Source organism: Cucurbita pepo, chromosome LG13, assembly GCF_002806865.2.
Source record: "Cucurbita pepo subsp. pepo cultivar mu-cu-16 chromosome LG13, ASM280686v2, whole genome shotgun sequence".
NCBI classification, from domain to species: Eukaryota; Viridiplantae; Streptophyta; class Magnoliopsida; order Cucurbitales; family Cucurbitaceae; genus Cucurbita; species Cucurbita pepo.
In genome coordinates, this window is record NC_036650.1 from 6,509,500 (window position 1) to 6,533,366 (window position 23,867).

General features: G+C 34.0%; 2 protein-coding genes and 1 long non-coding RNA gene across 9 annotated transcripts; 1 reads left to right on the forward strand and 2 right to left on the reverse strand.

Annotated features, from left to right (window-relative positions):
- Window positions 1-1,990: 1,990 nt before the first annotated feature.
- LOC111809369 (S-adenosylmethionine carrier 1, chloroplastic/mitochondrial-like) lies at window positions 1,991-10,221 on the forward strand. 2 transcript variants are annotated; one of them, XR_002817210.1, is made up of 14 exons: window positions 1,991-2,062; window positions 3,138-3,245; window positions 4,719-4,801; window positions 5,234-5,310; window positions 5,860-5,950; window positions 6,133-6,186; window positions 6,262-6,357; window positions 6,525-6,614; window positions 6,814-6,865; window positions 7,611-7,672; window positions 7,754-7,834; window positions 8,267-8,400; window positions 8,610-8,671; window positions 10,098-10,221. XR_002817210.1 is itself a non-coding variant. In XM_023695821.1 (13 exons), the coding sequence occupies exons 1-12, from the start codon at window positions 2,047-2,049 to the stop codon at window positions 8,393-8,395; spliced, it is 939 nt and encodes a 312-aa protein (XP_023551589.1). In that variant the 5' UTR covers window positions 1,991-2,046; the 3' UTR covers window positions 8,396-8,400; window positions 8,610-8,843. The 2 variants fall into 2 exon arrangements, 1 of the variants encoding a protein (XP_023551589.1); XM_023695821.1 differs by lacking the exon at window positions 10,098-10,221 and having other exon boundaries at window positions 8,610-8,843.
- On the reverse strand, window positions 10,158-13,756 carry LOC111809370. Of its 4 annotated transcripts, XR_002817212.1 has the most exons (8): window positions 13,607-13,756; window positions 13,006-13,071; window positions 12,818-12,913; window positions 12,176-12,269; window positions 11,073-11,183; window positions 10,834-10,894; window positions 10,618-10,700; window positions 10,158-10,248 (listed from the first exon to the last, which is right to left on the reverse strand). It is a non-coding gene; the product is annotated as an uncharacterized LOC111809370 (long non-coding RNA). The 4 variants fall into 4 exon arrangements; XR_002817213.1 differs by having other exon boundaries at window positions 11,073-12,269; window positions 13,006-13,061; XR_002817214.1 differs by having other exon boundaries at window positions 11,073-12,269; window positions 12,818-12,907.
- Window positions 13,757-15,950: 2,194 nt separating this feature from the next.
- LOC111808877 (type IV inositol polyphosphate 5-phosphatase 3-like) lies at window positions 15,951-22,611 on the reverse strand. Of its 3 annotated transcripts, none has more exons than XM_023695101.1 (10): window positions 22,485-22,611; window positions 22,224-22,341; window positions 22,000-22,074; window positions 21,205-21,277; window positions 21,003-21,107; window positions 19,957-20,812; window positions 19,245-19,429; window positions 18,232-18,340; window positions 17,629-17,771; window positions 15,951-16,562 (listed from the first exon to the last, which is right to left on the reverse strand). In XM_023695101.1, exons 1-10 carry the CDS (start codon window positions 22,512-22,514, stop codon window positions 16,364-16,366), a joined length of 1,893 nt encoding a protein of 630 aa, XP_023550869.1. In that variant the 5' UTR covers window positions 22,515-22,611; the 3' UTR covers window positions 15,951-16,363. The 3 variants fall into 3 exon arrangements, with proteins under 3 accessions (XP_023550869.1, XP_023550868.1, XP_023550867.1); XM_023695100.1 differs by having other exon boundaries at window positions 22,000-22,071; window positions 22,224-22,386; XM_023695099.1 differs by having other exon boundaries at window positions 22,224-22,386.
- Between the last annotated feature and the right edge of the window lie 1,256 nt (window positions 22,612-23,867).

The window sequence follows — 23,867 nt, forward strand, 5'->3', positions numbered from 1 at the left end:
CCAAGCATTATAAAACACGTGTTCAAACAAATCATAGAGAGTAAACGTACGGGTATCTTTTTCAACTCAGCTTTGACCAAAATAAGATTACGAGAATATTTAATTTTTATTTAATTTATACTCGAGGTTAAACTCAATATTATTTTTATAATACCATTTATAAATATATTTTTTAAAAATGAATTGATATACATTATGTAAATTCAAATTTAATATTAAACGAATTTTAACAAATTTAAAATACGAAATTTATAAAGCAAAAGTGAATTTTCTCCAAATATTAATTAAAAAAGAAAGCGATCGATGTTAATAGCTTCAAGCTTGTTGGAGACGGTTAACGGGAAAGAAAAGCGCAAACCAAATCATTATATTCCCGTTTGATCAGACGACAGGATCGGTGACTCACCGTCGTTCGGTCCAAAGAAAAGATAGGCGAATAAAGAAAGTAAGAAACGTGTCACGACCAGAAGCGAACACGTTGAGCCGTTTAATGGCCGTGACCGTGACCTATGAACTGTCGCTGTCGAGAAAACTGAAAAAGGTTGGACGGTCCAAGATAACTAAAGCGCACAAATAACGGAGGGCCTCGTTTGCCTTCCAATAGACTGCCAGGTGTCAGTAGCCAATAGGCATCCTTCTTGTTCGGTGGGAAAATAAAGTATAATTTCCCTTTTTTTTTTTAATTATTATAATTTGGACGTTTGGTTCAATGATGCATTACGTGGATCTCTCCTATTTAATCACGTGGAGACGACAATTTATGTTAGCATAGGTAGGTGGGCTCTACACGTCTTTTAATAAAAATATTAAATTAATAAAAATAACTATACACTTTGTAATTTATCTAAAATAAAACTATAAATTTTCAAATATTTTAATGATACTCTTTAATTAAAAAAAAATATATAAAAAATACATTTACCCTTATTTCCGAATAAAACTATTAAATATTTTGTTTCAAAAAATATCACTGCCGTGTTTCAAAGATATATCAATTCAATATCTTTACCGTCTAGATTTAAAAAATATCTACAATATTTTCGTAACTTTATAATAAAAAAATTTAAAAAATATATTACCATCAATATATGAATAAAGTTATTTGATATCTCAATCGAAAATATATGTCGATATTAGTTGAACTATGATCAGACAAACACGCAGTGACTTTTTTAGATTGTAAGTGACAATAATCCGAAAGTTCAATTTATATGAAATGGGCTTATTTGTTTTGGCCCACGAGGCAATAAACGACGTACTTATTTCTCTCATGCGTTTTTTTTAGATATATAGTGATGTTGATATAGTTACTCTTCTAACTTTGCTACGCTGCCCAACCTATTGATAAAAAGTCAAATTTTGTAGAGTAGCGGGCGCAAAATACTGATCAAATCAGTTAAAGTTTGTCTAATTAAAACAAACAAACAAAAAGATTTGACTGAGTTGACGATGGATCAAATCTCGAAATTTGAGAAGCTAAGAAGGAATGGTATATTAATGAGCTGAAATTGTATTTGAATGAGAGCGATAATTAGAACGTAGAATTGTGGTTAAAAAGTACTTAAAATAATTGATAGTTACTATGAATACAGTCATACGGTGTGATCTAGAATTTCAAAATTATTAAAATAAATGTATATAAATTATGATTGATGTGGTTATGAACAAATTTATTGAGAATTAAGAATATGGTTATATATATTGGAGGATAAAAGTCATAATTTAGGGAAGGATCACGATTTATAATTAAAGAATACTCTCTCTCCATTGGTATGAACTTTTTGTAAAGCCCAAAACAAAGTAATGAGAATTTATGCCCAACAATATCATACCATTGTGGAGAATTTTGTGGTTAGAGATTAAATTATAGAAAATATATAAATAACAAAATTAGTATGAAATTTTTTTGCTTCGACGACGAAAAAATGGGCCGTAAAGCCAGTGTCCAGAAGTATATAAACTGAGATGGAACCCTCTTTCTCTTTCTTTGAATGGATTTGGCGCGTCGGGTCTCCACTCTTCACTCTTCAGAAGAATTCAGCCAGAATGAGAGATTCACCTGGTAATTTTTTACGAAAATCATCTTATTCGATCTCTTTTTGTTGTTTGATCTCCGTCTCTTCTTTCTTGCTGTAAAAAATGGTGAAGTTTTGAAGTTTAGCTATTCGTTAATGGCGAAAGCGAACGAGCTGTCACTGATTCTCGTCGCTCTCTGTCTGCTAACAGGAATTTAACTAGAGCAATTCATATTTTCTCACTTTTCACTCTCGTTATTGTATTGATTTCTCCATTTCGTGTTTTCATTATCGAAACGAGATAGTATCGATGTGGAGATTTTTGTTCACTTCAATCTGTATCGCGCCGACAATTATCTGAAAATTCAACTCGTTATTGTTTTTACTTGGTCTGGACTGGAAGAGCCATTATAAGTTTGTTCTGGAACAATTTTGATGAGCTTGAGTTTCGTTGTTGCTTGATGAATGTAGACGACGAAAGTAGTCGTCGATTAGCGTAGTCATTATTAAGCGTTGTTTAAGGACGCGCTGTACGAGTAATTTGTTATTTCCTGATAGAAATAGAATGACGTGAAAGAGCTTTTACTTTAAGGTGGTAATGAAACTAAGATTTCTTCCACGAACACGGAATTCCTTGTTAGAGGTTCTCTTTTACTGATCCGAATATGTCAGTTTGGAGTTCATTAGTTTCTCAGTTATTTTCAGTAGTCAACCGAGAATCGGACTCCATCCTGCTGCTTATTGTCAAATTTGGCTTGATTCTCGTCCTTAGCGAAATCATTAAGAATGCTTATAATAACTTCGAGACTTTTAGCTGCCGTTCCGTTGCTTCCGTTTCTTTTATGAGATTCCGAAGTCCATGAATTCTGTGCTTTATCTGGCACGATCATGTCAGAGCTTGTTGCTGACTTTTTCTTTCAAATGAACTGATCGCTTGTCAGTAATCGAAATAAATTTTAAGCTTCGAGGCTCTGTGGATTTTTTGCTTGCTTACGATATTCGTCTCTTCAAGCTCCAACAGTTTATCTAACCTTGTTATCATTTTAATAATCATTATTATTTTCACTTAATTTCTTCGTACTTCTGGTTCAGTTTGTAATGAAAAATTGATTTATCATACAGATATTTTGGTGCACGAGGTGAAAGACGCTAAAAATAAGGCCGTCAAGTTTTCTGCAACACTTAATGTCGGAGAAAATAAGGAGTTTGATTTTGTACGTACCTTATATGGTAGGTATTATTTAATTTATTAAACTTGAACGAAGTCATGGTTAACTTTTAAGCATTCCATATGATTGATCTGATGTACACAGTTTAAGTCTCAGTGCACAATATGCAGAGACATGCTTGAATGATAGTAAGAACATATATAATGAAAGGAAACACTCTCAGAGCATGCTATACTGGAGCATGGCTCAGCTTGCGCTAATTATCTGATTACTCGAATTGAACACACCCAAGGAGGAAGTAAAATTTAAGGTTCCATACAAAAATGTAGTAATAATATTTTACTAACTGAGCGTTTTTCTCTATTATCCAGAGGCAGCATTGTATGAGTTTTTTCTTTTAATTATACTTAATTTTAAGTTTTAGTTTCTTAAATTTCTTTCTTTAAAATTAGATTAANTTTTTTTTTTGAATTTCTAAGTTTCATTTTCGGTTGTTTGACTTTTATGTTTCCACTTTTACTGTTGCCTTTAAGTCTTAAGTTGATGGTTGTCCTATAGATTTTTTTTTTAGTTGAACAACATTGGGAGATCAAACATCCCACTCTAGATTTACTAAACCAGGTTTTAGAAATCCTTCATATATTTTTTTCTCATTTTATTCGTATTAGTATTATTTTTTGTGGAACAAACTGGGTTTTTGTCTCGCAAAGGAACAATTTTAATGTGTAAGTGGATTTCTTGGGTAAATACTGACGAGACATTATTCAGTAAGTATATTCCTTATCAAGAATCAAAGTTTGTTTTTGGGATTGACGTGTCTTGTGGGAGAGTAATTTTCCTTAAGTGTGACTAAATTTTCACATGGACATAGATCTTTCTTTCTGTAACTATGAGCTTTATTTGATTAGCATATGTTAGAGGAACTTTCAATTCCTTGGGTTCCTTGTATGCTTTTGTCCATTCACTTCATTTGTCAGGGAAACTATTCTTATCATTAAGAAAAAAAAAAAAGGATATTACTAATTCTGAGAAAAAGAGGAACTTCCCAGGTGCTTGGAAAACCAGTACCTCTGTAGTTTCAGATTCTCATAGAGACGGACAAAGTCCCTAAGGAACCAAATTCTCTGAGAATCATCATGATGCTTGTGTGCCTAGTTTATGTTGCAGGTTTCAAAACATGGTATTATTGAGTACAATATATTATGTGTATGAAGTCATCATTTCGAACTCCCCTGAAACACAATATCTATATGACGGAAATGACCAATTAAATCATTCCTCTTCCTTCGCATCTCTATCCAAAGGATTATAAGCCCTTTAGTCTTCAAGGCTTCTAATAGTTTGTTCTAACTATCACACTATCTCATAAAGCTATGAACAGTTTAAACAGCATTATATTGATCATGACTCGCAGTGATTTCTTCTTTTGAAGTTGCTCATTGTATCCAAATATTTTCTTTCTCATGCCTGAAATTTGTAAAGATTGTCCCAATTTCCTATCATCTCTATTTTCCTTTGTTATGAACTTTTGCAGAAGGGGCTATAGCTGGAGGTGCTGCTGGCCTCGTTGTAGAAGCTGCTCTATATCCAATTGATACAGTAAAAACTCGTCTACAGGTAGCCTTATATGCGGAGTTTACTTCCAATTGGACAGTGAATACCTTTTAGGCTCCTAGAACGTTCGATCCTTAAATTTTTGGTTTCTACTGTTTTTTGCAATTATTCTGTTCACTTAATACTTCTAAGTGCTGTGCTCTTATTTCATCTATTCAAACGTTCTGCTTCTTGGAGACTGATATTTATATTTTTTTGTTCTCTTCATTGAAATTATTTGTCCTGGATTGATTAGTTATACGATCTCTACTATGCTATTGCTGAAGCACTTCATTCCCTTGCTTAAGTCATTATCCATACCCCTCTACCCATTTGATTTTCTTATGCTCATCGAACAAACTATAGGGGCCTTTGTGCTTTTATTCTGTCATATGTTGGCTTTTGAATGTGTAGCACCTGGTGATTTTGGAATTATACAATCATGGTTTTTGATAGGCTGTTCATGGAGGAGGAAAAGTTGTACTAAAGGGTCTTTATTCTGGATTGGCTGCAAATCTTGTTGGGATGTTACCGTAAGTGTACGATATTTTTCATCATCTCCTCTGCTATGTTGGATAAATGTATCATGTTTGCAATGTTGGAGCTCTGTTTTAACATGAACAGAAATCTTTCTCGAATGTGATTTTGAATATGAAAGTATATCATATGAGAAACTGAAAAAATCCATTAGTTTGTATGGAAGATGAGAATGTCTCGCGCTCCAAATGCCTTTCCTTTTTAACCTGGTTTCTAGTAATTTTTCTCCTAACACCTTTAAGTAATCTTTAATTTTTTTCGTTCATGTTGATGTTATGGCCTGTAGCAACGGCATGTCTTTATTTGAGTGAAAACCAATTTTTGTTTAAACATCAATTCTTGCTTTCAGAATTTATTGCACCGTGGACCTTTTTGTGCTTTGATTTTTGGCTGTTATTGAGTCACTTACAATTCTCGTTCATCCATTAATATATTGAAATAGTAATAGTTAAAATTATGTGTGTTGGTTCTTTAATGCAGTAATTGTTCTTAATTCTCATCATATGACGTCTGTGCTTAATGTTCTATAATTTCACTATTATCAGTGCCACTGCCATTTTCGTTGGTGTATATGAACCTACCAAGCAGAAATTGCTCAATTCTCTCCCCGAAAACCTCAATGCTTTAGCTCATCTGGTAAGATTTACCACCGACCATGTTTTCCCTTCGGCTACGCTATTTTGTTAAAAAAAAAAAAAAAGTCCCTAAGTTGCATTCCGTCTTTTTTTTCCAATGATATTTTAGAGCGAACTATTGCATCAGAATGTTGGATAGAGCTCTTTATTTGTTAATTTAATAGGTGTTCAAGCTACCTACAGACTGCAGGTGTCATAGGAGGAGTGGCTTCATCGATCATCCGTGTACCAACAGAGGTAACTAAATTCAGCTGCCCTATTACAATATTATGTCCATGCTTGCTGAGCTCGTTACTTGTTCATCGTTTCCAGGTTGTTAAGCAAAGGATGCAGACTAGCCACTTTGCATCTACATCGAATGCTGTCCACGTTATTGTTTCAAGGGAAGGTTTTAAAGGCCTTTATGCGGTAATAGTAATCACTTTATTACTGATCTTTTCATACTACACCAAACGTCCTTAACCGTCATTATTCGATAAATATTTTACCAATTTATTGCGAAAGAGAGTGTATTTTTTCTTGTGGTTGCATATTGGTAATTGATCGCTTTCCTGTTTCTTTGATTGATGTCTCAGGGGTATGGATCTTTCTTACTACGAGATTTGCCATTTGATGCCATTCAGTTCTGCATTTATGAACAACTTAGGATAGGGTACAAGCTAGCAGTAAGTTCAATACAAGCTCTCTTTCGGAACAAATGCAACAAAATAATCCATAAGACGATTTTGTAATCTTCAACTTATTCCATCAACTAATAGACTTCTACTTCTCCATCCACTATTCTTTGTTAAGTTGAAATGTTAACAACTCATGGCCAGTTTACAATTTTGTTAAGGAGCATGAATATTGTACGTCTTGATGCAGGCGCAAAGAGATCCAAATGACCCTGAGAATGCTATAATTGGTGCCTTTTCTGGTAAATCATCGAATGACATCTTTTCTTCTTTTGTTTTTGTAAGAGTTTGGGCTGGAAGTTCATGACGTTTAAAACTCGAAGCACTTTAGCATTTTCTTCTTTATCGGTTCATCTTTGGAACATTATAAACTGAATAGTTGGACTCTACTCATTTCTATGTCTGTTTCAGTCCAACTAAGATTGTTTACAGAACTTGTTCTTATTCACCATTGCATATATTGGTCCCATGAAACTTTTAGCACGTAAAATTATGGATGTTTCAAGTGGACTCGTTATGTGCAGGTGCCTAGGAGCTGTTTCTAGTATCTACAAATATGCAATATTCATCTTCCAGTTTCTCTAATCTAGTCTCCTTCTCCACAATGACATGCACTCACCTTATGATCCCAAATTATTCTTGACCGATATCTGGTTGCGCACGTAAATAGCCAAATCATGCATTTCATGCTTAACACATTGTGAAAAAGAAAACTATTATGATGTAGCAGAATTTCGTTTAGCCTCCCAAAGAGGTTGCTTTCACGGAATTGGAAAAAAAATATTTGATTTGGTTTTTTTTTTTTTTTTTTTGATTTCATGTGGGGTGGAGGATTCAAACCTTCAGAGCTCTTGATTGAGAGTACATGTTTTATGTGATGTGCGTTAAATTATGTCGATCTTGAAAATTTTGTTCTATTTCTCTTTGCAACGGTTAATCTAGTTATTTCAAATGCTTAATGTCCTTTCGGATCATTTTCCCCTGTAGGTGCTATTACTGGGGCTATAACCACTCCTCTTGATGTGATCAAAACTAGATTAATGATTCAGGTACTGATTTTCATGTGCTACTCCCTAACTTTTTTTTAAGTGTGGACACATTTTTCTTACTTGATTTTTAATATTACGCAGGGATCAAGTAGTCAATATCAAGGTATTCGTGATTGTTGTAGGACCATAATGAAGGAAGAAGGAGCACGTGCCTTTTTAAAGGTTTGTTGCTCGTTCTTCAAACCTGAGATTACTATTATTATATTAGGTTAAATTCTACGTACTCTTGAACTTTAAGATAAGTTTTAATCATACTCTCAAATTTTGAAAATTTTCTTTTTTACTTTTGAACGTTTGTTCTGAAATATAGTTTTTTTTTTTCATTAAAATAAGATAGAATTTGAAAATGTATTTTTGTTAAAAAAATTTGGAAGTTCAAGAGTAAAAACTAAAAATTTCAAAATCTAGAGGTACAAATATATATAATATAACAAATAAGTATAATAATAATTATTAAATAATAGATTCAAAACCTTAAATCACTCAAAACGGCTCCACTTAAGAGTCCAGAACTATGACGAAGAGATACAACGACACGAACTTCCTCCCTTACAAAACGAACCAAATAAATTGTGAGTCTATTTGTTATTGCAGGGCATAGGGCCAAGGGTATTGTGGATAGGGTTAGGAGGCGCTATATTTTTTGGCGTTCTTGAAAAAACAAAGCAGATGCTTGCTAATAAGAGGTGTCCAATGCCTCAGAAACCCATCCAGCCGCGATGATGCAGGTCATCATTTTAAGGCCTCACATCTTATTATTATTTCGTCATTTAAACATGGGCCTGATTTCTCTATTAATTTTCATTTGTTCTTCCTCCCCTCGTTTTCTTTTTTAGATTATAACATTTTTGATAAAAGCATAATTCCATTTTAAAATTGGAATTGATTCATTTAAATCTAGTGCTTCTGACTGCTTTGTTACACTTGTGGAATACAGAAGCGCGGCCAGGTTTGGAACTGGGGCGTTCAACGACTTGTCTTCTTATATTGATTCTAGAGGTATCAAGAAACCCTTGATCTTTCCAAGCATCTTGACAAATCTTAAAACAAAGGTCGAAGTGTCGTTTGCCCACTCAATTTTTCAAATTAAATTCTCCAATACTTTTAAAATGAACATAAGATCCCTTAGCTTTATTTACTCTTCAATAATAGATAATGAAACTTTGATGATGTTGACATCTATTAAAGTTGTGCAAGTTGGTTGAGTGAGTACTAAGGAGTGAATATTAAAGTAGCAAAATAGTAACAAAATGCATATTATTTAGAGCCCAAAACGAACAATCATTTTTTAAGTTAGAAAACTAAAATGATGATGAAGCTCTAAGAATTGACCAAACTGAGATTTAATCCTAAAGCAAATGGTGGAAAAAGAGGGAGTAATTTTTACTTGATTGCAACAGTTTCAATTACCTAAAATTCTAGATCACCACAAAATGGTACAGAAATTTTAAAAAGAAATACAACATAAACTCACCTTTTCTTTTCTTTTTCTTTTCTTTTTTGTTTGGGGGAAATAAATGAAAAGTAACCTAAAATAAATAAACAAAATAAAACGATTTCAGACCCCACTTGGAAAGTCTAGATTTCATCCTCGTCTGAAATAAAAAGCAAATAAATACTAAAACAACAGCCAAGAAAATAATACCTAAAACAAGAAATGGGCTTTTTAAGCCTTAGTCTTCTTGACTCGTGCGATCGTATTTGTGGTACTTGAATAAACTAAAAGACCAATCCTGAGCACGACACTCGAATACTCTTTCACTACATTAATATTTGACAAAAACACTTGTGGCAAGCAATTTTCACTACAGTGAATTCTTGGACGGGAGATTCTTTGAAGCTAGCAAGATAGAAAATACCCTATTATTGGACATGAGTGGTTTGATAATCATTTGTTTAGGAGCGGTTTGATTAACAATTTCGTTTAAAATTTTCTGTTTTTGAAAATTAAGTTAGTGTTTAGTTTTAAAAAATAAGTCAAATTCTGAAAACTAAAAAAAGTGGTAGAATTCAAATGTGATTAAAAGGAGAGCAGCTCGCCAAAACAAGTAAAAAAAGTGAGAAAACAAATATGATTTTCGAAATAAAAAACTAAAAGATTATCAAAATATATATATATATATATATATATATATATATATATATATATATATATATATTTGGAAATAGTTGGAGAATTTCAAAAACTAAAAAAGTAGTGTTATTAAAACAGATTTATGTTTCTCAAAATCCTGTTTTTTTTGTCCTAACGATATTAAACAAACAATAAAACAGAAAAGAATATGGTAATACATTCATGTCTACAGTAGACCATATTCAGTGTCCTACGTCATAAGCACATGATAAACTACTTTTCCTTCAATATATATAATATCATACGAAATTCATCTCAACCTGGAATCTTGTGTTTAAAATTTTCACCTAGGAGGCTAGGACATGGAGAATTTCAACATGCTTCACAAAGATCAAGACTACACATAAACAGTTAAAAGGGAAACGGAAGCACTTACCTTCATATTTCTCTCTTGGTGCAGCTAACCGGTGAGAGAGTCGGCAAACTTTTGACTAGCTTTAACCTGTCAATTAAATTTAAGAATATTTATTAGGTAGATTGTTCACCTCTCAGTATATACAACCTTTACCTTTGAACTTATTTGGTGTAAATCTAATTCAATTGAGTACCATACCAGATTCAAAAATCAATTTTTTTTTATAATTTATTGTAATAGTTCAAGTCCACCGCTAGCAAATTTTTTTGTCTTCTAACGACGATTCGTAACGAGTCAAAGAAGACAATATCTGCTAGTAATAGGCTTGTAATTCACTATATATAGGATATTTTCTGAAAAGGCGTGGTAGAAGCTAAAATACAAAATGAAAGAAAAAGGATACCCAAATAATTAATTGCAGAATAACACAAAGAAAATTTAAAGATTTGAAAGTACCTAGTAATCTATTCCTCTGAGTGTAATGGTTGCAGGTAACGGCCTTCCACTCTGATGAAAAAAATTCTTCCATGTATTCCTGTCTGAATAGAGCATAGAAATGATTTTGTAACTTAGCTACAAAGCAGAGGTCTTCAACGTTCTTTTAAACTCATTGAATAGAGTTCCAATTCGTTTGACAGACGTATATGCAACTCAAAGACAACTAAGGTGTACCTGAATAAGGCTTGCAACAAGCTTTAACATGCTCAACTTGTTGTACTAAAATGGTAGCAAGCTGCACGTATGTCAGATTAAACGAGAGTCATGTGAAGGGCAAAGATCACTAAAATCCACAGGAGAAAAATTGACATGACAGCCAATACTTTATAAACCTCCACTTATTGAAAGTAATAGAATAACAAGACTTTTATTCCTTTCTATTGAAGCAGGGATGGGTTGAACTCAACTCCAACCTGATTAGCAGCAGAAGGCCATCTATTCTGTAATCTCTAAAGTCTACTCAAAACAGCCACCGTATATATAATTCCAGTCTTTCATGCCACCATATATGGGCCATGGGGTACCTACAGCAATCTTGTGTAAATTCTAAAATGAACTTTAAAAGAGAGCAATTCATTAATTTCAGAATCATGACGCATGGATGTGATATATGCATTTATTTCCATTTAATTAAAAGAGAGTAATTCATTAACTCTAAAATGCACTTTCAAGTTGTCGTGCATATTCATCATCGTTGGCGACAAAGAATTGACACCAAGTGAACGTATAACGTCATAGAATTGGTTTGGGCCATTTAATGGTGAAAAGCAGTTGATCGCAGGAGAAAAGCAATAAACTGGTAGGAAAGAAGACCCGTCTTTAGACATGGGAAGCCCCTGGAAAGAAGCTTCCGAAGCGTTTAGTGGTGCCATTGGACAAGGAGGAACCCCTCCGGCATAAAGGTTAAGACGACCTATTCCTCTATTAAACTAAAGAGATGGTAGATCTCTGGGAAACACCATGCATGTAATGATTGCTCCATACATCCAAAATTATTCATATGACAAGAAATATTTAGTATTCCTAAGATCAACTGCAAGACATTTCCAACGACTATTTACGGGCATTGACATAGGTAAGAGGATGGGAAAATCCTCAAATTAAGAAGATATGCTACTGTTTGGGATGCTGAGAGTAGAGAGCGACATAACAGGCGCAAACTTGGAAAACATAAACAATAATAAGAACTCTTAAATCAACAACAAAAATCCATTTGTGTTTAAAGTGTGAGTTCATCTCTTTTCTCAAACCTGGGAATTACAATACGGAGGAAAAAGAAACTATAATGGAGTTTGGAAATGTAATTGCAACAATTAATAGACTCAGTCCAACAACAGATGCATGTTGTCGTATTGAAACTTTCATTTTGTTTTAAGTCCACAATATTTCACTGTTGCAGAAAGTATGCTGTTTTTTATAGATAAAAATGTTATAAGCAAACATAAATGCATGTGACATGGTGAATATGAATGAGATTGAATATGTATGTAAATGAAAGATAAAATATGTAAGTTACAAATGGATCATTCAGGTACTATCACTTATCCAGTTAGCAAACTGCCAAGAAGCTCTCAGTCAACAGGCTCATGTCCATGTACATTACCTATGTTCTGAAAAATCAAATAAAATCATTACAAACTTCCTCGAGAAAGTCCATAGGTGCTCTTATAAAAAATACTCCATTCAATTCTACACTTGGCCCATACATACAGAAACAGTACATGCAGTCGAAGAGCTTTCTTGCTTTTCACCCTATGATTTTTCTTTCTAGATAGTACATGCAGTCAAAGAGCAACCATGTTAACAGGCACTGAACAATGACCACTATTATATCAACAGTATACCAAAGATGACTAATAATTCGGAAGTTTGACAATGGACGCATGCTTTAGCAGTTCATCATGGCATATAGCCCCATAGAACAGGTAAATAACAACAGTAATGTTAGTATACTCGAACCTAAAACAACATACAATGTTTATTTTATTTTATTTTACAGTTTCATGTTTCAAATTATCAATCCATGCAAGAGATACCTTTTTTTCCCCTATAACTGATCAAGCATCCAAGAGCAAGGAAAGGAAAGCGAGAGAGACGTCAGCACATAAACTAGGCCTACTTTGCGTGGTAATAAGGAAATTACAACTCTTAGAATTACCTGTATATCCTAGAAATTTTACTAACTCTTTGACCGAAAGCTTTAACGGCCTCCTCAAGCTCTTTATTGGTCATTTAACCTTGCATGATGCTATCACTAAATAAATTTTCGAACATTTCAGACCTCAAAATAACATAATACATAAATAACCACAAAATACTGGAAGTCTCCAAGGACTAGCTAGCTACCTTGAGATTTAATGTCCTCGAGTAAAATCCTAGCAGAACAGCCATGTGCACGACCACTGAAATATACTGAATCACACCGATTAAAAATACATTCAAAATCAACTCAAATAATCATAGACAATAACCGGAAATCCGAGCCGCGCAATCTAAGGTTGTACATGACAAAGGAATAACGAAGAAATTTAGAACGAAAAAGCCTCAACTATTGAAAACTACTGCATATACGAACTGAACACCGGTTTAAAGACGCACAAACTCAAATCAAACGATCAAGCACAATAATCCAAAGTCCGAGACGCGCAATCTAAAATACAGATCAAACGAAGAACAAAATAGAAGTTAGGACGACAAACGTTTTGGATCGTACTTACTCTTTCCTCGCCTCAATTCTCATAGAAAACAAATCAAAATGTAATGAAAGAACATAAAGTAAAAAAGATACATGTATGGAACTAATCAAACTCGCGGAGCACTAATTCCTACGTTCAAAATCATCAACTACTCGGTCACACCAATGTCTCAGCCGCCAAACAGAAAGCATCGCGTTCTCATAGGCATAAACAAAGAAAATGAAACATTACGTCGAAAACAAAGCAGAAACCTGACGAAATGGAGCGGTTGAGGACGGCTCGCTAAGTGAAGTATCACTGAAGAAGTAACGGAGAGAAGTAAGAACGACAAGAGAAGCTTCATTCCTTCTCCTTTTGTGAGCTTCAGGCGATCACAAATTTGGAGCCAAATGGCTCTTCAGTTTTCGCGGTCAGTGATCTGAAAGACTGAAACGCTAAAATCGGCTTTTTATACCATTTTTTTTATCTTCACTAAATTAATAAAAAAAAAAAAAAAATTATATACATAAACCATTAGTTTTTTTTAATATATCTTTTAACTTTTAAAATTTTCTCTTTCTATAAATATATATATATATATATATATATATATTAATCAAAATATTAATAAAATTTTGATACTACCTTCGTTAAACAAAACTATTGTCTATGGACAAAACCCATTTATCAACGGAAAACTTTTAATATCATTAAAATCTAATATTTTTATTTTTAAGATGTATATAATTAAGCAATGTTTTTACTATTTTTCCAATTATTGTATCATATGTTCGACTTTTCTAATTTATTTTATATTTTTTATGTTATCGAATATTTGTTTTTATTTTTAAGACGTATATAATTAAGTAATTTTTTTTAATTGATGCATATGTTTATAATTACTTTTTAACCGTAACAACCTACTTTTACTATGACTATAACCATTACCATTTCTACAAGGTCATTAAACACGGGTCTCTCGCCATTAAAGTGATTTAAATGTTAATGGAAACCACTACAGATATATAACTCCTTTAATTAATACATAAGTTACCAATGTTACTTGTTTTTATCTCTCTTAGATGATCTGATTTTCTCGCTATCTATAAATAACTTAATGATCTCTATCAAATAAAACACGAACACATTGAACACCTCAAAAAAGGCAAATACTTAGACATGGCAAAGGGAAGCAACGCAATGGGAGCAATGGTGATTCTCTTATTGGCAATAAACTTGGCATTCTTAGTTCAACCTTCAACGGCAGACGACGATTACAATTCACCTATATGGGATAGATGGGTAGACGAAGATAGAGGAATAAATCTGCGACCTTGTTTGGATATGATGAAGAGCGCAAAATGTCAAGTTGAACTTTACAATTACTACTTCAATATAAGTACGAAAGAATTGGACCTAAATTGTTGCGTCTTCGTGAAAGTCATGGGGAAGAGGTGTGCTCGAGCTTTTGCTGGTTGGTTTCATTTTCCTGAGTTCGAAGTCTTTAAGCCTAATCCTATGAAGGTTTACAAGAATTGTGTTGGAAGACTTGATGCTCTTCCACCTGCACCATTCTAAACCTTAGAGAAGTAATTTCTATGTGTTTTTTTTTTTCAATAAATAATGTGTATGGAGCATGGAAAATGAACTTGATATAATGTTAAATAACAATTTTTTGCTCTCTAAAGAATTCTATATGCGATCAAATAATATAAAGGATCATAGTTTGACTCTCCTATCTCCTACTCCTTGTGATAAGAACTTCAAAAAGAAAGAAAAAAAAGTGTCACAATCTAATGTGGTTGTGCCCGGGAGTAAGTCATCGAGGACAATGACTAGTTTAAGTGGGGGAGAATGTCACAACCCAACAATGGTTGTGCCCCCAATTATGTCATTGAGGACGATGATTAGTTTAAGTGGGGGAGAATGTCACAACCTAACTATGAAAAGAGTAGGTTGTGACCCTCATGTTACGACAAGAGAAGCGGCGACCCTCAAGTGGCGTCCATCCGGCCACGCGAGGGCCTAGATGAGTGCCATGATGCGACCGAGGAGAATGGTGCATCATCTAACACACCTCACGAAGTTGTCATTGAAGACAAGTTGAGACATGAGCAAGATAGAGACATCGAATAGACAAGAGGGGCAAAGATAGGCTTATTGAAGGGCCGGGTAGGGTCCTAGGCCTTAACCTCGAAAGTCGGGGTTCTGGAGGGAATTTGGGCATGCAGTATCGTACAGCGTCCGTCCGTAAGTAGAGCAAAAATCATGATAAAAGATCATAATCTCAAAAAAGAAGTAACAATAAGAGCTAAGTTTCATATGAAATGTGCGTAATTATGATAACCCCTAGAAGCAATGGGCACACAAGAAATTTCAAGAAAAACAAGTAGTTCAAAGATTTGATATGCATATTAGTATGGTTCACAAGAAAATATGAATAATTATTACCTTGGCGTTGGATTCCAAGTCCTTCAAGAGCTTACATATCCATGAATATAAATGCAATCTTCACTTCTTCACAGCCCAAATCAAGAAATGGACCTTACCCTTTGGAAAATACTTCCAGTCTGCAAGAAAATTGATTAAAGTGCAAAACAAAAGACGACACAAATCTCAATCTCAAAACATTCAAACTTTATTGATATACAAATGCTAAGCTCTCATATACTTTGGAAAACCCGTGGAAGTAGAAACAAACTAAGAGTGGTACATTCCTCTATGTTATGTAAATGAAGTCCTACAGTAAACTCATTTACACAACCACTGCAATACACATCTCTAGCTACAGAAAGAATATGATCCAAAGAATGGAGTTAAATACAAGTTATCGACAAAGTTCATGAGCTACATGATCTCCAAACACAACATTTGTTAGCCAAATCTTTGGTTTTGTAAGAGATTGGGCTCCTTGGATTTACCTTGCAATGTTCGTTGCACCGGGAAGCTACACCAAATTATCTTTTTTGAGGCACATGAATGATCAAGTACATTCTCGCCACATCTCAATCTAAGCAACTGATCAAAAATCAGTATACATCGATTGCTACTTGTTTTTCGATCTCTGCATCTGTAAATGTCAGGGCTCGCTGTAGCTTACGGGGACAGAAAACCTCGACCTCGGCCACATAGGTGGCTGTCACTGGTCTATGATCAGAAAAGTTAATTTCAGTCCTCCTATAATTGCACAATTTCAATCCTTTGCCATATGAAAGTATACGGTCACACCTGAAAATGCAGCAAACAAATAATAAATTTCATGCATGAGATTGTTATAAAGGAGGTAAGTCTTGTTATAAAGGAGTTTACCAGTTTGTGAAAATACAAAGGTTAAATTTTATATTTTAAAGGAGTAAAAATTATTTCTACAAATACAGATATGATAAGAGGATGTCCAGAGAATATATTATTCAAATTGTTGAAGTTAAGATTGTGAGATCCCACTTCGGTTGGGGAGGAGAACGAAACATTCTTTATAAGAGTGTGAAAACCTCTTCCTAGCAGACGCGTTTTAAAAACCTTGAGGGGAAGTCCGAAAGGGAAAGTCCATAGAGGACAATATCTGCTAGCGGTGGACTTGGGCTGTTACAAATAGTATCAGAGTCAGGCACCGGGCGATGTGCCAGTGAGGAGGCTAAGCTCCGAAAGAGGGAGGACACAAGGCGGAGTGCCAGTAAGGATGTTGTGCCTCGAAGGGGAGTGGATGGGGGGTCCCACATCGATTAAAGAAGGGAACGAGTGCCAGCGAGGACGCTGGGCCCCAAAGGGGGGTGGATTTTGAGATCCCACATCGGTTGGGGAGGAGAACGAAACATTCTTTATAAGGGTGTGGAAAGCTCTCCCTAGGTGTGGAGACCTCTCCCTAGCAGACGCGTTTTAAAAACTTTGAGGGGAGCTTGAAAGAAAAAGCCCAAAGAGGACAATATCTACTAATGATGGACTTGGGCGGTTACAAAGACCATATTGCCAATGAACTCAACCATTTCGGAGGTAAGTCTTCTTTAAGTATGTTCAGACAGAGTATTCTGATATTGTCATTTCATGTCCTCCTACAGTTCCTCTTTCATTTTGCAAATCGAACGCAAGCGAGAAAAAAATTACAATACTGAAGAAACTGGACAGCAACTTCAGTTTTCAACTGCACGTGGATGAACAAGCATGCCTGTTTGGATTTGACAGACAGCATGTATACACATTACCCAAAAACATGGATACCAATGCATTTGTAGATTGTATATGAACGACCCTCTACAACTAAATAAAATCAACGTGTACAGCAATAATAAAAGCTTACCATGCTGGAGTACGCCTTCCAACTTTTGGATCTTCGCCACAATACTTTTCTGAATTATTCTCGTATTTATAGGTTGGTGGAAAATTTAGGTTTCCCTCGGTCCATCCATCAAATGTACGACCCTTCTTAAGCTCCCGCAATAACTGACAATATGTAAGAAAAACACAATGAACAAGTAGACATTTTGCCACATAATTCATAGTTCGACACAAAATAACCATATTCCAGAGCCCCTGCTTAACCACTTCCAATCTCCTTGTAAAAACACAATAAAAACTTGTTAAGTAAATGCTTTTTCCAGATGATATCAGACACACTCAAAATCCTAGCCTTTGATCACAAACTTCAGTTTCCGAAGAACGGATCGAAATGGAATTAGAACGGAAGTTCCCTTGTACATGATTTTTAAGCAAGTACATTCTACATTTTTAGCCAATAAAGTATTTGGTTTCTTGTTCACTTAAAGAAGATGTTATTTTACTTGGTTCTAGAAAGAAAGAGAAAAACAAAGAAAATCTAGAAATGCCTAAAGTTCAGGCATCGTCTATTTTTGAAGTTTAGTTGCGACCCATACATCCCAATAGATTTACTTTACGGAAGTACCTGATCACTCTCAGCCAACCTAGACCATTCTTTTCTCGAGATAAGCTCTCTTGTCTTCTCATAAGACAAGTTGATGCGGTAATTTAAATCACCCAGCCAGATTATCCGCCTGCAAATAAAAGAGAATGAGTTGTCAGAGAGTTGGATACAACAGTTCCTGTAAGTACTACAACAACTACGACTTTGAGTTAAGTAGTAATATATATATTTATTTCATCAACTTAAAGCATTATCAAGACTGAAATATGACCTAATGCTACAAAAGTTTTCAAGAAGAAAACAAGATGATAGATCTGCAACTACTACATCAAAATCCAGGGAACACAGAAATATAGATGTGCAGCAAATAGGAAAATAGGGAAAAAGAATATCTATTAACATGCAAGCTATAAAACATTAGATAACAAGAATACAGAGAATTTATGTTAGACAAAGAGCATTCAGTAGTAAGAATCCTGATTATCACAATGAACAGATGACTAATTTGATCTAAATTGAATATTATTCCATTGTTTGTTTTAATTTGAGATGTTGCAGCTTTTTACCTTCTTCCAACTAAGATGTTCTGTAAAATTTTAAACCTGCTGGACTGGGCATATAGTGGTTTTTATTTTTGGTTTGGATAAGAAATAATTATTTTCCAAAATAGAAACATGTACTATAGGGAAGGACTGGAAATCCAAATTCAACCTAAAAGCTAAATAAATTTCAGAAAGCTCTCTAATTAGTGGATGACAACACAAGAGAAATACAAATTCCTCAAGTAAAGTGTCAAAGGCACATATTGACCTACCCCCTATTCTAAACCGCATGAAGGTTCCACATAGATGGCAAAAATGAGTCTTTGGCGATTAAGAAAAGTCATCTTTTTTTTCGGAAGTACATTTTGTGAATATCAAAGGGCATGTCATGCTTACACGGAATATTAATGGTTAACGTGTGGAATAGAAGAAGAAGCTAAACATAACCCAATTAGATATGAATATATAGATAGGCATCTTGTGAATACTCACTCATGATCGTGGATTACTTTAGGAAAACCAATACCATTAAGTGGATGGAATGAAGTTCTTCTATGTATTTCGCTCACATCAGCATTTCTTTTAAGTTCATCCCCCTCCTTTTCACCTGAAGTCAGGTGAGTGCATATAAAGCAAAATAGGGTCTGATATATGGACATGCTGACAGATATGGATCCCTGAAGAAATAGATGCTTTGATAAATTATAAAGAGACAACTAAAATAATAAATTCGCTATGCATTATGAGCAACAACGATGGTTAAGCCAGAATTCTTTTTGGCTAAATGTAATAAGAAACAAGTCATGGCAATCAGAAGAAAATTCAAATTATCTAACCATTTAAGATATCTTTTTCATTGAATAAATTAATACTAACAAATATTGGTTAGTTCCACTGTGCAGATATGAAAAACATAACTAATAACAGACTTTAGTAGGTTTTGGCTTATATCCCCGAATGATTTGGTCACAAAGGATGCAACACGAGGATCCAATATTGAATGTAGAAACTAAAGGTATTGACCTATGGCAGGCAACCAATTTCCTTTCGACCATACTATATAATATTGCATTACATAAAAACTCTAGTAGAAAGCCAAAACAACATGAAGTAAAGAGAGAACTCACAAGATTGCAGAACAAGCTAACTACAACAGGATCCATAGATTAACAAAAATTGAAAAACAATGAAAAAGGGAACGAACCTTGTTGCCGATGTAGCCCATTACACCAACACCAACAGTAGATACATTTACATTCTGAATGTGCCTTCGCAAACTCTTACGAACCCATATTGTGAGGAAAATACCAACCATTTGCTTACTTACTATTCTAACATATGACGATCTTCTCTTTCGTTTTAGGAGAGACTCGAGATCAATTTCTCCAAGCAAAGCAACCCCTGATGGCATTTCATTCATGGTTGACTTAAAAGAATTATATTTCCCAAAGGACTTGGATGCTTTAAACGATTTTATTGATTTAAATGAGTTAGGTCTCTCTAAAACAATATGGGGTAGTAAGTGTAGTGGGGGCTCAGGCCAACATAAACCAATCCTTTCTGACCCACTAAGCATTTTAGTTAATCTTCTATCTGGTTGCAAGACAACCTCGTCATTCTCTGTGCTGTCTTCAGTCCGTAAGCAATTTAACCGATCCAATCTCTTTGGAGAAGAATATTGCCTCAGTAAATCCTGTTCTACAGGTATCCCTGATTTGGTATTTTCAGAAAGTTCCGAAATCGGGATCTTCAAGCTTAGATTTGTGTCCCTGACTAGTTCGTCACCATTTTCCTTGCCAAAGAATTCTTCATCACATGGATGCACCTCCTCACCAACGTCACTATCACTTTCCTGCAGAATCTCCTCCTCTAAATTTGGGATGTCGTCAAATGGCTTAAACTTTGATGGGGATGGTGGATCACTAAAGCATTTGATCTTAGTTGTAGTAGGTCTAACCCTATTCAATGTTTCGCGGATGATATCTTCCCACCTTGCAACTGGGCGACTGTCTTCAGCACCAAATATATTTCCAGCATTCAATGGTACAATCTCCTGGAAACTGCAGAGACAAAGCAGAACTAACTACTAATAACAAAAGATGAGATAATCATTATAAATATAAAATAAATAATTGAACACAATTTTAACGCAGTTAATTAAATTAAGATAGCATCATGTAGTCTGGAAGTCCAAAATTCAATCATAAAAAGGAGGAAAACAATGATATAAAGAGAGAAAAAATAACTCACCCAAGGACATAGATATCAGCTGGCTCATTGGTATCAATCCAGCCATCAATATCTAGATCTTCAGGAGGTAGTTTTCCTCCAACATTCCAAGTCCCAACACATATTCTGACACGAGATAAAGTAAATAGCTTAACTCAAAAGAAAAAAAAAATACTAATCAGACTTTTCATAAATACTATAATTTCCAAATGGTCAATCATACCTGAGTTCTTTTGTGTTTATATATTGCGTCCTAAATGTTTCTGAATTTCTTCTTCTCAACCTCGGCAGCACATCTAAAGTTGAAGCAATTTAATGATAGGTCAATGTTGTGAAGATAAAGAAGTTAAAAACAGTCAGGTATTGTAGAAATTGTTCGCCCCCACCCACAAACACAAATAGAACTTCGGCTGCGATTTATACAGCTGAAAGCGACCTTATCTTAGGAGAAAAGCATAATGTTATGCACCCAAAGTAAAGAGAACGAGAGCATGGGACTCAGGAATTTGGATTTGATGGTTACTTAATTTTCTTTTTAAAAAAGGTGATCTTATATTAAATGCAACAATTATCTACAACGTTGAAATAGCCTCAAGTAAAACAGGGTGATAATGAGAAGTTGAGGTTAAACTAGTCATACAGAAAGGTATGAATCTGCTGAAATCTGACAGTAATTGAATAGGAGTGTCCAACACTCGCAGTGAACATCCAGAAGAAGGCATTTCCTTCTTTTGAAGATTACCAAATGGAAAAACAAATGAGAAATTATTTAAATTTTTTGGATAAATATAGTTCTTAATCCATTACTCCAGATAGAGAAAGTTTGTTGTATTAAATTTTCTTTGTGTACTGTATCTTTTCCCCAAATCCATTTTTATTCTCAAACACGTCAAGTAAATTAAAGCATACATTCCTGCCAGATTCTGCAAATGCCAATCTTTTGGTACTGCTTCAAGGACATTAATTGTAATTTGTAAAGAGAAATGTAAGGGAGAAACTAATGTTCTTCAAAATTTACCATTATCATCAACCAGTGGTTCATCTCTGTTATCTACCTTGAAGCGTGATTCTCTTCCCCTAAAACGACATTCTGCTGAAAGCAATCAAATATTCAAATCAGAACACGAGGCATTCCCAAAATAGCACAGTGTATTGTGCTCAGCTCATGAAGATTCAATGAAATTCACACACCAAGCCAAAAATACATAGCTCAATAAATTTCAAGGGTTAGAAACTTCACACCTTCGATTTCAGAATCGGAAGAATTTACATCCTCATCATCTTCGGTATCGGCACTGTAATCCGACTCTAAGGCGCTGATATTGAGCAATTTGCGCAAGACCACTCTCGGCCAGAAAAGCTGTAGGCACGAGCAACCGAAACAACATAATTCAGCCCATGTTCTCTGCAAATTTCCTCATATTTTCGAAATTAACAACAACAATCAAACAAACAGCAATAAAATAGAAAGAGATAAGGAAGAACGGGATAGAGTTCAAGTACCTGAGGTTGATTCTTGGAATTGTGCCTCATCTGATGAGCTAAAAACTAAGAACAGAGAAATAGAGAGCAAAAAAAAAAGGAAGAATAACGAAGCAAGAGCTTGAGTAGTTGACGAATGAAGAACACAAAGACGAAGACGAAGAAGAAGAAGAAGGCGTCTACGAGCAGCCAGAGCTGATTCGGCAGTTATGCGTTGGGAGAGTGGATGTATGACTTCCTCGTTTTCAGATGCTTTTATTAATTATTTAGAAATTTGTGCAACAACTGTAATTACTAATAATTAATGGGCACAATTCACAATTATTTTCTCAATAAAATTTCGAGTATTTACTTAATAAAATTCAATTATATCCGGTTAATCGTTCCACTGCCATAAATTTAAGAAATTAAGCTAATTTTCTAAAATATTTAATTTTTTAAAAATTTAATCGCAAATCATTTATTATTTACTAAATTAACTTTAAAATTCTAATTTATACGGTTGACCTTTTTTTTATTATCATTTTTCTCACTAATGAAGTGAAATCTTTTCAGGTTCCACTCGAGACACTCAGACAGGTTCTTTTGAATGACACCGTAAAAATGATAATCTTTTGATTTAAATCGGTCGCTATATTAACTTTATTGTTATTTTTTTTACTAATTAGGAAAAAAATTGTTCCCGCTCCCTTCCTTTTTTACTGAAAGAAACCGTAAAAATGATTGTCTTTTGATTCAAATCAGTAGCTATATTGACTTATTGTTATTCTCCTCATTAATCTCGAGAAATCTTTCACCGCTCCCTCCTCATTTTACGATTCGATATGGATTTTTTTGAAGCTAAATCTATCCTTTTAAATAAATTAAGGAAATATAGTACTTTTTGAATAATCCAAATTCAATAATTAGGTTTGATTTTATAAGAATAAATATTTACTAAAAGTTTGAGACTTTTGTCCCACATAACTTTTTCTCCAATCTTCCACTTGTAAAAGCAAAAATAGAGGCAAGCACGTGACATGCTTAATGTTAAGTCGTTATATCAAATCTCCACAATATTGACTCTATTAATGTCTAATTCCTCAAATTTCGTAGATACAATATTTACTCATATATATATTTGTCTATTTTTAAAAAATAATTCAATCAAAATATAAATATACCTACACAAATATTTTAATATAAATATAATTTTTCCTCATTAAATAAATAAGATAAATAGGATCAGGGATGAGATTTTATTTTTCGTTTTTGTCTAATTCTCTACCTTATCTCGTTTAATATAAATATATTTTCAATATATATTAAAAAAAAATACATATATATATATATATATACACGCTTTTTATCTATATTAAAAAAATAAATAGTTAATTTTTAAACTTTTATTGTAATATTTAAACT

Excerpts from the sequence above, each read along its gene's own strand:
- LOC111808877 (XM_023695099.1), bottom strand. The coding sequence starts at position 22,514 with ATGAGGCACAATTCCAAGAATCAACCTCAG. Across the intron at positions 21,278-21,999 it reads ACCACTGGTTGATGATAATG|ATGTGCTGCCGAGGTTGAGA; the intron begins GTAAATTTTGAA and ends CTTCAACTTTAG. Across the intron at positions 17,772-18,231 it reads GGTTGGCTGAGAGTGATCAG|TTATTGCGGGAGCTTAAGAA; the intron begins GTACTTCCGTAA and ends ACATATTGTCAG.
- LOC111809369 (XM_023695821.1), top strand. Across the intron at positions 6,866-7,610 it reads TATAATTGGTGCCTTTTCTG|GTGCTATTACTGGGGCTATA; the intron begins GTAAATCATCGA and ends TTTCCCCTGTAG. Across the intron at positions 7,673-7,753 it reads AAACTAGATTAATGATTCAG|GGATCAAGTAGTCAATATCA; the intron begins GTACTGATTTTC and ends AATATTACGCAG.